Source organism: Jatropha curcas, chromosome 2 (assembly GCF_041381405.1).
Source record: "Jatropha curcas cultivar XTBG-Jc1 chromosome 2, XTBG_Jcur_1.0, whole genome shotgun sequence".
Classification (NCBI taxonomy): Eukaryota; Viridiplantae; Streptophyta; class Magnoliopsida; order Malpighiales; family Euphorbiaceae; genus Jatropha; species Jatropha curcas.
In genome coordinates this window covers 27,653,003-27,667,556 of record NC_143152.1, presented here as the reverse complement: position 1 = coordinate 27,667,556, position 14,554 = coordinate 27,653,003, and the positions used below count along the sequence as shown (strand labels likewise).

The following is a 14,554-nucleotide window of genomic DNA, read 5'->3' as shown; positions in this document are numbered from 1 at the left end:
AGATCTAAGAGTATTCGCTTTATTGGGTCCAAGATTTCATATATATTGATAATACTATGATGATTTATTTTTAAAGGAATACTATGATGAATTTTTAATTCAGTTAAATGTTATTACAATAAAATTTCAATTCAAATGTGAATGTTATATTATTATGAATTTAATTTTTTTTAGAAAATTTTAATTCATTTATAGATTTTGTTATTATGAATTTAAAATTTATTTTAACTTTTTGAAGTTATCGTCTAGTTTTAATTTATATTTATGAATAGTGAAAAGATATTTGAAATGCTTTTGAGATGCAATAAATGTAAGTATCAATTATTTCAAAAGAAATTTTTAAATGAGTTCGAAATAGATTTAATGATAAAAATTTTAAATAAGTTTGAGAATATATGTTAAACTTAGCGGACTCTCGTGTTATTTTTTATTTTTAAGCGTGGCTATAAAGCATTTAAAAAAGTGATATAAGTATTTTAAGATTTTTATTTTTATTTTCATAGACTGGTCTTGCCTTACATATTTTATTTTAACTTGTATAAAAAATTTTGGTAAAATTTTATAATGTTTCATATTTTTATAACAATTTATAAGAAATTTTATGTTTTTATGGTTATTATCAAAACATATTTATTTTACACACATGTTTTAATTTTATTACATTTTACATAATTAAGCAAATTTGATCAGAAGTTATAAAGTTTATATATATTTTTTTTAAGCAAACATCAAACCATTGCATTAAGAATTATAAAAAGATAACAAAAAATCTAAGATAGCCTCTTATATTTTAAAACTAGCATGATAAAAGGAAACTTGAGCAAGAGAATGGACTCTTTCTTTAGTTTGTCTCCTGCACTATCTAATAACAATATTTCATAGTATTTATTTATTTAAAAAGTAATACGAATGAATTAGTAGAATACGTAAATTTTTTTTTTTTTAAGGAAGAATACTTAAAAATTAGAATTTTACCCACCCTTGCCTACGCATTTCGAGCATGTTGTCTAGCGAATAAGTTGCTTGGTTGAGCTATTGGGCGAAAGCTCCGATTAATTTTGCATTCCCCAAGTTTCATACATTTGGGCCTAGCACATAACCGGAATTTTTTTGCGGACAGAAATTTCTCTCTTTCACATCTTTTTTTCCTTGTATTGTGAATTTCTGATTACCTGGAACGGAAACTTTTCCATTCATTTAAGTTTTCTTATCATTCATGAACGACAGATAACTTTTCGGTCGCATCAAAACTTTTCGCTATTTGTTTCATGGGATCTTTATAATAATCGATGGCTTTTGCCAAAAACTGGACTTCCAGATAATCCAGACCAGACAATAAGAGAATATAGTATTTAAAAGAGGAAGAATAAAGAATCAAAGACCATTGCTATAGCTAGAATAGAAGAAAATAAAATCAGTGGACAAAATTGTTGGTTCGTTGGCTGGGGCCGGAAGGAGGCACAGGTCCCTTTGGAAGAAGATTAAGCAACAATGGCCTGTACTTTTCAACTACTTTCTCCTCTGTTACTTTTAGAAGAGCAACATCTTCTCCATCTCCTGCCGCTTGAATTTTGTTCGAAAGAGAACCATGTAATAAGATTCTCGCATCAGAATATTCAGACATGATAATGAAAAGAAAAACAATTGTTATGATTACACTATTAGTTTTGTAAGAAATGGCCATTATTTTTTGCAGATAAAGAAGATAGGTATCGGTTAATTTATTGAACAATTTATACTTGGAGGAATTGAAGTCAGAAATTGATTTGAAGGTTCTTGGTTTGGTGGGATCAATATTACGCGTCTCCGCCGCTGGAATTTTGACTTTTTAATTACTAATAAATGATTTAGTTAACTGTATTTCCGGTGAAATGCTACGATTGACTAAAGAAAATCTGTAAAACGTTCAACACCATCTTGTGTCGGTGCACATGTGATTATCATGTTGCTTACTCAGCGGCTTAATGAGAATGGAAGAAACTAAATATTAACTCTTTTCTACAGTTTGTAATTTATATTATAGCTAGTCAACTCTTTTAAATTTTGTATCTGTCTATAAATTTTATCAAGTTCGAAAGAATTTAACAAAAAATAATCAACAACATACGAAATTAAAAAAATAAATTCCAAATGAAAAATTTTCATTTATATCAAACATGGAAGTGCATGTTGATTTATAAATAAATTTTATAAAGTTAGCAATCTGCTAATTAATTTTGCCATTGCAATATTAGTTTTAGACTTTTTTTCTTGATTACCTGTTAGTATAAGGCTCCTTATCTTTAACTATAGGAGTCTTTTTTTTCCCCCTTCATTGTTTCATGATCTGCCATTATTAATACACCTTTTCCACCTTATTTGCTGCATCAGATTTGGAAGAACAGGCATCATCCTGATATATATATATATGATCATGCTGTTTCTTCTATATAAAGGGTATTATTTAATCAGTACATAATTCTGTGCTTCAGTTTATTTTCGTTGTATAGAATATATAGTGAACATTAATTAACACACTGATTTTAGTCTTATGGCTGAGAAAGATGTCTTTATTTCTGAGGCTAATTCTTGAACGAAAAATAGCAAAGAATCTTACACCAGCTAATAGATAACAAAGAATGAAATTATCTTTTCTTTCTTGGAGGAAAAAAACGAAGAATATAACAAAGAATGCCTTTTAAGTTTTAAGATCAGCAATGAGTTATACATTACACATTCATTGCCTCATCATCAAAGAAGAAAATTAAAAGAATACATCATTTCTTTACAAATTCATCAACATTTGCAAACAAATGTTAACTAAATTGCCAATGTGGCTGATCTTGTCGTAGTTCTGACTGTAGAAGCAGTACTATTACTCTGCCTATCCGCAAGTTCACCATCCAAACCAGCCGCCCATCTTCGAAGAATCCTCAACAGACTCGCCGCCTTTCTTCTCGATCTGATTGTCCCCATTCCCATTAACTCCCATATAATTCTCTCAATCCCAGATATAGATGCCAATTCCGCCACCATTTCCGACCCTCCTTTTCTACAAATCGTGACGAGAGTTGCCAATGCACTCTCTCTCACGGCATCCGATCCTTCCCTTAATAAAACCCCAAGTTTCTTTATCGCTTTATACGCAGACACGAGTGCTGCTATTCCTCCTCTCTTCACCACCACTTCGAGTATTGTCACTGCCTCCTCCGGTAGTACATTCACCACTTCCGTCACCATCTCCACCACTCCTCCTTCCACTAGTCTCCCTACTGTTTCTCTATCTCCCGCCAAATTCAAAATCGCCATTAATGCGTCTTTTTTAGAAATCGTGTTTCCGGATTTTGCTAAATCCATCAACCCTTTTAGGACACGTGTTTTCCTCCCTAGTCGTTTCCTATAAGAGTGCACGCCTGACAAGCTGAATATTGTAGCCGCTGCATTTGCCTTTGCCTCCCACGTGGCACCTGACCGTAACACCTCAATAACTCCGTTTAATGTTCCGTCTGTTTCCATAATCGTTGCTTTGTTTGCTTCGAGAATGGAGAGGTTGAGTAAAGTCGTAACGGCGTTGACTTGGAGGTTCGGGAGTTCCGAGCCTACATCTGAGCCTAGATAGCGGACTAACAAAGGGATAGTTCCAGCTTCAGCCATATAGGCTCGACTATCAGAGTTTGTTTTGGCAAGCGCACGAAGCTCGTAAACGACACCGTTTGCGGCTTCCAATGATTGTGATTGGGACAACTTGTTGACCAAAAACGACACCGTCATCTTCACAGCCTCTAGCGCGGCCTTGTTTCGTATGACGCCGTCAGCTTTTTGGTTACCATCCGTAGTTTCAAAAGGTATTTTCTGCTCGCGACACCACATGCCAATTAGGTTCTTCAAAGCGAGGTTAGGAATCAGGTTCGTGTGGGCCAGCTTCTGACCTGTCTTGGGACACGTGTTGTGTCCAGATTCAATCCAAAGAGTAATTGACTCGCGATCGTATGTCTGGCCTGTCGCCACAACGACTGGGTCCCGCATTAAATCAAGACTGATAGGACATCGGAAATCCGTTGGAATGTTAACCTCCGGCGACACCTTCCTACCCCCGTGATCGGATGTGGGCGTGGACGCTCCATAGAGAACGCATTTCGCGTAACGGACGAGTCCGATCAAAGCAACCACCTCAGATTTGGATTTGTCATCAATCTGATTTTGAATTTCTTCCTCAAGACTCTCGATTTCCTCTGTACAATCGGAAGAATTGCGTAGACCCAATTTATCAAAAATCTCTGCGAGCTTGGAATGATCAGGCACGATCTGTTTCTTAATTCGGTCGAGCAAAGTTAAGACGCCGTGTCGTAGATTATTATCTTTGGGATCCAAAAAGGCTTTAGCTTGTGAACATTGATTTCTAATTAACAACACGAGTTCTTGAATATCTTCGCTTAAACCAACCTCTTTGACAGGGAAAATATCCAAAAGAGTTGACAATTCAAGAATCAGCTCATGAAAACTGCTAGAGACAGATTCGATTTGTATAAGAAGCCACATCTTGCTTCCATTTGAGCAGTCCTCGATCAGAGTTTTGATTCTTTGTAAAACTATGTACATTTCTTCGAAGCACAGAAGAGTTGGTGACAGAAAAGGAATTGGATTACGAAGAAGCTCATCGAATAATACAGCCAGTAGCTTAGCTTTGCGTATAACCGAAAGAGAATTGCGTTTTAGAAGGAACTGTAAAGGCTTAAGAGAGGAGATTTCCTGAGAGAGAATGAGAAGAGATTGGACGAGTTTCTGATCGGAGAAATTAGGAGCAATAAAAGCCCCGGCCGATGGCCGCCGTTTTCTGGGCGGGAAAACTTGAGGAGAAACCGTCATGAGATAAACAGAAATCAAAGAGGAGAACTGGGAACGAAATGATTTTAGATTTGGAATATGGGTTTTGATTTCATTCAACGGAAAAATGATTGGTTGGTTGCAGAAGCAAAGAAAGTAGGTTTCTTGAAATGGTTAATATACTTTTTAGAGAAAACAAATGAAGCACGGGTCAGATAAGGAAATAAGATAGGTGGTTTTTGACTGTGTACGAGTTGGTTTCTGCTCTAAAAAGAAATAAAAGCCGGTGTTTTGATTTGGCAGGCGGGTTTACTGGGTAAAGAGTTCAACAAACAATTAAACGAACGACAAGTAGACTTTTCTTTCAGATATAATAAAAACTGAATTTCTTGAATGGCTAGCTAATAAAATTTGAGCCCTTGGATTAAGTCCACCAAACAATGATGGAACTATTTTAACAGCCGCCGGCAGGTGTTTTTGTAAGTAAATGTTTGTTTTTTTTTTTTTTTAAATTTATATTTATTATTCAACGCATGAACTAACAGTTATAATAATATTGGAAGAAAGGGGATGATAATACTGTTGCTATGGTAAGCGGTTGTTGTGGACTTGTTCTGGATAGCCGTCATATTATCCATATGTGAATATAATATTCATGCATTATCGTGCGCTGTTGCCCATTTACTTATAATGTCCAATGCATATCCAGCTGCTATAGGTTATTAAAAAAGATACTTTTCTTTGTTTTTCCTTTTCGCTTTTAGCAAAGCTTAATCTTTTAAAACATGTGGAGATCGTTTGGCTTCAATTATTGGTCTTAGAGTTTGCCCAAGTCTTCAACGAAAATTAAAAACTGAGTTTTAACTTATCTTCTCTATTTGGGTGTTTGAATTAATAAAATTTTTATAATTTTGAAAAACGGTTTTAATATCAGTTAAAACTTAATTATTGTAGACTTTTTTCCCCTTGTTTTGAAGAATTTTAGTTGAGAACACGATGATTATAATTAGTTTTTTTAAATGCTTGATCAAAAGAATGATTGATGAGCCGAGATATCCGCTTGGTTCTCTCATTCGGATTCAGACGATAAAAACTCCTTTGTACATACACGTGGAATGAATCATGGTTTTTTTATCAATTTCAATTTATCCATTGTTCTTATTTTACTTTTATCAGTATGGTTGCTATATATTTACGTGTGATTGTTCATGAATTTAACGATCCCCAAAGGGTAATTAAGTTTAAACATGTGTGGTTGAGGGTTTGAAGCTAACATTTATGTGTCAATGTCATTTCCTAAAATGGAGATTTGGCAAGTTGGAGAAATCGGTGGGAATGTGCAAACGGTATGGAGTTTTCTTCCTTTAGACGCCACGACACTTGCGGTTAATTGCGGCTCAAGTATTTCGTATCAATACACAAAATTATTATATCAATCCACAAATTTTTAATTATTATTAATTTTCATTTTATCCAATTGGTCGGTTTGTTTATATGCTTAGTTAATGATGAAGGGAAATTATTTATTAATTAAACAGATAATAACAGTTAGAGTTAGCATAATACATCCTTTCCGCTTGTGTTGTCAGGCTTCTAAAATTCATGAAAAACCCATGAAATATTTAGTGGGACAAATTCTATTGTATTGGTTAGTTAATCACTTCAAATCTTGAAAGATGTTTACTTTTTCCATTCATAAACATAATACGTTTGTACGTTGATTAAAGAAGTAATTTAATTCTTTTAAATTATAATAAAATTTTCATTAATTTGACTAAATTATTAGGAATATTACGCATTTAATATAAATAAGTATAAAATTAGAAAAAATTGATTAATTACTTATACATATTCTCAAAACAATTTATATTTATGGAGAAAAGAACAATTTTAAAAAGACTTATAGTGGGTAGAGAGAGTATTTAGTTTTAAAAAAAAATAAATAAATATCCACAGAACAAAGATTAGTTAACATGTTTTTCTGTTTGTTTTATAATGCTAGGAGTTGCATGATAATTAATTTATGTTACAAGGATTATTAGAAAGTGAAATACATCCGAGCATATAGGTTTGGTGATTTGTTGAAGACTTGTTGAGCATAATTTGTGATTCATATCCAAAGGCATGAGACACAGCCAGCAAAGATGGAAGCAAATTAGAGATGGAGCAGATACAACCAAAGATTGCTTTGAGTGTGGTTAGTCACAACAACTTCCATGAATGACGACTAAGGCTTGTCCTAAGCACCACCAAAAGAATATGTTCCTCTCCTCTTGCTTGCTCACCATCCATTCACCAACTTAAGATAAGATTCTTTAATTTCTAAGCATCAATTTGATCAAATTTATAAGTTAATAATACCAATTAATATGATTTAAGTAAAATTAAATTCTGATTTAATTTTTCATTAAAAGGGTTAAAAACATTTTTGAAAAGTTGCATCAGAGATCACTTATTAATCACCCACTAATTATGTAGACATTTTATGGTTAGGTTTTGGAGCATTTGTCAAAATCATCCAATGAAATCTGAAATTAATCCTCAGAAGGAAAATGCATTTAGATTTTGTTCCTTTTCCAAATCATTGTCACTCAAATTGCTGGTCATGAATATATGAAGGTAATTAGAGATTGGATAATTATAAAAAATGATAAATAAATACTTTTGCAATTGTTTGTGAATGCATATTTGATATGACCAAAATTCATAAAAAAAAAAAACCAAAAGTAAATTGTTAATACTCAAAAAAAATATATAAAATTTTAATATGTAAAAAATATTGAAACCACGAAAATAGGAAGTTTTTAAAAAATTACTTTTGCTTTATCTTTACTTTTGTTTCAATAAAAAAAAAATATTTTTCATTGGTCTGTTATATGAGTTGATCCATAATTCGAGTTTAGATAAATCAATTTCTTGATAATTAAATATTTGTAAGAATTTAAAAAATGAATCAAAATAAGTAGTGTAATGCAAGGTAAAGCTAATAGTCAGTCTGGTCTTAAATCGATAAATCCTAGATCAAAATCGTGGGGGGACTGATTCCAATTCCAAATCATTGGTTGAACTGGAACAAGACCAAAATTTTAGGATCAGCTTTGATCTTGATTCATTGTCTTCAGGACAGGACGTAGAATTGCCGGTTCATTACCAATTCAATGAACTGGCCATTTTGACATGGGTCAGGATGATTTGGTCCGTGTTTTTCTTGTTGGGTTTAGTACAATGGCTTCTGGTTTTATGCAACGATTTGAGTTAGGCCTATCTTTTTTGCCCTAAATGAACTACAAAGCCCTATAGGAGCACAAGTCACCAGCACCATGGGCTTGCACCTAAAAGAACAAGAGCACGTGTCGCGTCCAATAACCAACAGGGCAATTGGGAAACTACATATAAATTCCGTTAATATTTTTATTTAATTAGTTTTACACGGAAATGGGAGAAAATTTAATAAAAAGAAATAATATATGGTGGTTTATTTTTATATAATTTTTCTGCGAAAACTTATCTGATTTTTATATTTGCCTATTGCACCACATCAAATATACAAATACCAGGAAATTTAATGAAATTTGATTTGCCTATATTAAACTATGCCAGTAATATTTTTTTCAAAAATAATTAATTATGTCAGTAATCCAAGAGTAAATAATGAAATGAATCAATATTATAATAGTATGAAGCAAAAATAAAATCCAATGAACCGTTCAAACCTACCTAAAACGGACACTGAGCACCGCTCTGCGGCGGCTGGAAAGAAATTAATATTACCCATTTCATATTATTGATCTGTTATTGGAAAATGGTGATCTTACATTGCAGGATGGAATTGTATATGTCAAATTGAAATCTGCCAAATTGCGAGTTGAAATTTACTGGTGAAGGTGACATCATTCAATTTCAGACCCCCAAGTAGGTAGGGGATATTATTCTCATAAGGATGAATGCATCTCAATAATTGATGCTTCTGTCAACCGATTTCGCTATTTTCTGCTTGGTGTGGCCTTTTCTGTTTTAGTGTTTCTAAGGGAACATTCATCGAACATATTCCGTTCTCCTACGAGACGCTTTTTATTTTTTTAAGTTATGGATTAAAAATAAATAAATGGAATAACTACGTCTTACGTATCACATATGTTGAAAATCTGGGATTGGGGGTGGCCGGACACTACATTTTAAGTGGATATTCAACTTATTGCCAGACAAATCATTTTAAAATTGAGTTTAGTCATTTTAAAATTTGTCGAATGATTTTTTTTTTTTCGAATTATGGCATATGATTTGAAGTGATCTCACTCCCACCTATTCCGACCCGCCTTATACACAAGGGAAGCCGCTGATTATGAGAAATTCGGCTAATGAGAAGTGCACTCTGTCAATTAAAAAATCCCTTTCTTAAAAAAGAAAGTACTAATATTTCAAAAGCAAAGTATCAGTCCAACTTAAATAATCTTTAAATTATCATTTTTATATATATAAAATGATAATCTAAATTATTCATATGTTATTGTTTACATACACAAACATGAACATGTTCTATATATTTTGAACCTAATGCATTAAATACCTTAAAGTTTTTAGAAGATGTATTATGTCCTCAAAGTTATAATTTTTAATAACAACTTTATAAATTCAGTTGATGGGTGTAATTTATAATAATAATAATAATAATAATAATTTTTAGAGATTCATCAAACCTTTGAAACTGATTATTTATATTAAAAATTATAATTTTGGAGACGTAATGAGTACTTCAAAATACCACAAAAATAAAATTCTGAATTAGAGAAAAAATTTCATGCATTAGGTCATATAATTTGAAATAATGTGTAACTACACCATTGTTGGCTTGTACGTGTGGTTTTGAGGCCACAAAGTTATTCCTTAGTGGCAAACCTACGGAATCATTGGAAAGAAAGTTTTTGGATATTGGATGCGCTTTTAAGACTTTAACAGTTAACTTGAAGGCTTTCTGTTTTTTCCAAGGTTTTATTTTAAGGTTAGATTCCCACTCAACCGTTGTGTGATGGGCATTAGTGATATAGACCGGTCTCTATTATTGGGATCTCTAATATATTTTAGGGAAAAAAAATAAATTTGTCCTCAAATTATTGAGTAATTAAATTAATATAGGAAATTTTCTATTTTTAAAAATTAATTATAAAATTTCTAAATCCTTTTACTCCCTCCGTCTTATAATTTTTGTCTTACTCATTTTTCATCTGTTCCAAATTATTACCTTATTTCCTTTTTTGGGAGTGAATGATATTCTAAATTTACTATTTTTACCCTTATTTAATACATTTATTGGCCAACAAATATAATATAGTCAAACTATTATATTGTTATTATTAATTAAATCTTGATATAAATAAAATCAATATATCAATCTTTAATCTTTGAATACAACTCTGTTTATTTATATGCTTGATTAATTTAAAAAACGAGTTAAGATGTATAATTTTAATATAAGGGTATATTAGAAAAAAAAAGTAAAAATTATAGTTTAATTATATTAACTAAATCTTTTTAATTTATATATCAATCAAGCCATGACACAAATTATTGGACGGATGAAGTAATATTTTTTCATGTTTGAAGGATAATGCATTATATTTTTCCCAATCAACTGATTCCAGAAAATACATAACTTGTGAAAATAGAAATTAAGTCCAAATAATTTTTTTTCTTCTTTTTTATTTTTTATTGGTTCATGATGCATTTATTCTCTTTCTCCAATTATTAGGAAGAGACAAAGGGACCACACAAATTAATTACTCTCTCCAAAATTTCTCTCTCCAATTAACGTTGCTTTTCTTTTCTTCAAGCCATTTATTTCTTCTAGGTTCTACCTCAGAATCAGACGGGGAGAGCTGTCTGTGTGTTTTATTAATTGAGCATGCTCATGTTTGCATAATATTCATTGTGATCTGGGATAGCTTTTTAAATAATTTTTGTTAAAATATTAAATATTATTTTTATAATGTTTGGTAATATAATATTTAAATTAGCTTTCAGAGTTTTTTAAATAATTTTTTTTTAAATATTAAATACTATTTTTTATATTGTTTTGTAACATAACATTTAAATTAGCTTTTAGAGGTTAAAGTAGCGTTTTATAAAAAGTTGATTCATGTAATGTTTAATTTTTAGTATTTTATAAAAAACTATTCAAACAGCTGACAGTTAAATGCTACTAAAATAAAACAATTTACAGCTACCAAAACAGTTAAATTTGTCGAATGGACTTATTGTTAGTTTAGACTATTAAGCAATTAATTTTAATACATACATTTGAGTCTGTATATTCAACAATTATCCTTGTGATCCTGTATTTTATAAATATCCATTATTTTTATAATTATATTTCTTATCAAAATGAAATATAAAACTACTGGATCATGTTTGAACTATTGTAAAGTTTAAAAAATCGTAAGAAGAATCAACTCTTTCATTAGCATTACAACACTTTATTAGTTGGTTTCCTTTGAATGATTTTTTTATTTTTATATAAATATTTTCAAGTGAACTGACGTTTATATTAATTTTATATTTATGATAATAATCGAGTGGATCAAATTCTTCCTATTGCTAATCATTGCAAGAAAAGACCTTGATTAATACATGGCTCTTTTGACTTGTTAATCTAGGTAGAATGGTAAAATAAGTACTCTCGGACTATGGAAACTTGAGCAGTTAAAATCACTATACCAGCGTAAAAGGCAACAAACATGTGGTAAATATGAGAATATGATTGATTCATCAATTCAAATGGGAAAACAAAAGACATTGTCACGAAACATATATGGCCCACACTCGTATGAGCAAACCAAAAACATCGTTCCATAATCACAAATGTCATGAAATGTATAGAAGACTATGTGAAAGTAACCGCCAAGTTCGTCATGCATGACTTCCGCTCCATTTCATATGAATACATTCAAAATATAGTTTGAATTTATTTGTAAATAAACTTTTTATATTTAAAATAGATTTAAATTTAAAGTTTTATTTATTTTTATTTTTTAAAATATTCTTGGCATAATAATTTGTAAAAGGTCATGATGATGGATAGTTTGGTCATAAAACTTTAATTGTTTAAGTCTTTAAGGGTTCATTTAGAAATCCTATCTTTTTCTTTTTTTGAAAGAATTTAGTTTAATTATATTCAAATTCATAAAATTGAAATTTATAAAAGTTAACTCATTATTTAGAATGAATGAATTCCACGATATTCTTTTGTAAATCTAAATTTTTATTTTTGGTATAAAAATAAAGAATTAAATCCTTTGAATTCAATTTTATAGATTTGAACATGAATCAACTAAATTCAGTTAAACAAAAGATAGAATTTCCAAATGAATTCCTCAAATTTAAACAACCTTAAACTTTATGACAAAACTATGCTAAGAGTGTTTTAGGAATAAATGCAAATAAAATTTTAATTTTTAAATTTATTCCAAACATGAAAAATTCATTTTTCTTTATAAATAAATTTCATATTTTGAATTCATTTATACTAAATGATATGTAAACTTTTATTTTTTTATACAAAAAATAAAAATTTGGATTTATAAATAAATTTAAAATTCATTTATTTCAAATAAAAGTTAATTTAATAATCATAAATTCATAATAATAAATCTCAATTGCATATTAAGATGTAGTCTAATAATAAATGTATGGGTGACCTAATAATTGACCTAAATTCGAAATAGGGTTTTAATTTCATGAAAATCTATGTGGATATGATAATTATGCAAAAATTGAATAGGGTGGTGCTTTTGCTGTAGCACTGTCTTTGTCGACAGCACACGCAGGAGGTATGGGATTGAGACAAAGTTGCGAGTAGAAATCTTGACTTGTGGCTGTGGTAACAAATGAGCTGCAACGAATTCTGTCCGCCTAGTGTTTAATGTTCTGTGAGTTGATGCTTTATTAGCCCCACCTCCCTTTACCTTTCTGCCTTCCTCTGGCGGACATTTGTGGCTTTTGGTGTTTCACGGTGGAAGATAACTAGTGGCTATTGGATATAAGTAGATAACCATAATATATCTCAATCTAATCTCCTATATAACGTAAATAAAGTGCATTTTGGATTTGATTAGTGGCTATAAACCAGCTGCAACAAAACCGTGGCTGGTTTTAATGGTCGTGACTTATGAGTTGATGCTTAGGCCCACCTCCCTTCAATTCTCTGCCTTTTCCGGCGGACATTTATGGCTTTTGGTTTTAATGGTGGAGGAGAAGTAGTGGCTACCGGAGATAAACTCTATCTCAAATCTTATCTCATTTAACCACACTATTCAAACTTTGAACTTCCCATTTGTTGCACTATAATTAGATGATGGATAAGTATTCAAATAATAGATAAAGTTCAATGGCTTACGGTTTATTGTGAATAAAAAAAAAAAAAGATTATCAGTTCCTATTGTTTTCATAAAATATTATAGAAAAAAATAATGTATTGTAACCTCCTATCTTGCACTATTACACGTACTAAATCATAAAATTACCAACTCAATAAAATTATTTTTCATTATAATATAAAAATAATAAAATATACTTAATAAATATTATCATAAGTTCACAATTTTAATTTGATTTTTATTAAAATTTTAAACTTAAAATCATATAATTCTAGGGATAATTTTAATATTAGTAACAAAACATTCATCATCAAATGTTGACATCACATCATAATGCCAAAAATTAAAACAATGGCAGGAGAAAAACCTCAATATAGCATATTATGGCATATTCCTTCCGCCTCCAATTGATAGACACATTTTCTATGTCCCGAGAATTAAAAAAAAATTAGTTATTTTAATTAAAAATGTAAATATGCATGTATTTTTCTATTATGCCATTATTTTAATATGGGATATACTCATTAATCTATTAGACTTTTGCATCAATCGAAAGTAATTAATTATCTAAGATTGGTTAATAGGCTCATATTTTCAATTTTCAAAGTTATTAATTTTAACAAGTAATATTAAATATGTTTATAATAGATATTTAATATATTAACTAAGTTATTAAAATCGTAAGTAAGCTATAATTTGAGAGAAATAGAAAAGAAAGATGTGCTTATCCATAATAAACAATATAAAGTCAAGAAATTAGCACACTACAATAAAAATTGTTAATATTAAAAAAGAAAGGAAAATTATTATTTCATCAATAAATTTTGACAAAATTAATGACTTTGTCCCTTCAAATTGATAAATTAGTATGACGTTCTTAAAGTTTAGCTTCGTCTGGCTAAATAGTTCTTTCATCCATTTTTATAGTTTTTTCCTTTTAAATTGGAATGAAAATACGAAAGTACCTTGAATTACCTCTTTCCTCATCAACAATTTTCCGGCAAAATCCACCTGAAATAACCAGTGCCACTGTCACTTCCCTCCTCAATCGAACCCAAAATTCAACATTGCCAAATAACGCTATTTTCCCTGTGAATCAAACTAAGTATTTGAAGAAATGTCTTTGAGGACATTTCTCGAACACATTCCTTCGTTTACTTTCTCCCTGATATAAATAAAGGGAAAGTTGAAAGCATATTATTTATTATTTTTTAAAATATTTAAAAAAAAAGCATCTTATATTTTGAATAGAATAACCATTCTAAAACGATTTATATATATTATTTATTACATGTTATTTACATAAATTTGCATTAATAATCATAAAAAAGTAACAAACACTGTGGAATGGAGTTTTATTACTGGATACGAGCATGAAAATG

General features: G+C 30.3%; 1 protein-coding gene across 1 annotated transcript; it reads right to left on the bottom strand.

Annotated features, from left to right (window-relative positions):
* Positions 1–2,605: 2,605 nt before the first annotated feature.
* SAUR21 (ARM repeat superfamily protein) lies at positions 2,606–5,303 on the bottom strand. The gene has a single exon (XM_012234309.4). The coding sequence runs from the start codon at positions 4,843–4,845 to the stop codon at positions 2,800–2,802; it is 2,046 nt and encodes a 681-aa protein (XP_012089699.1). The 5' UTR covers positions 4,846–5,303; the 3' UTR covers positions 2,606–2,799.
* Positions 5,304–14,554: the final 9,251 nt, after the last annotated feature.

Excerpts from the sequence above, each read along its gene's own strand:
- SAUR21 (XM_012234309.4), bottom strand. The coding sequence starts at position 4,845 with ATGACGGTTTCTCCTCAAGTTTTCCCGCCCAGAAAACGGCGGCCATCG.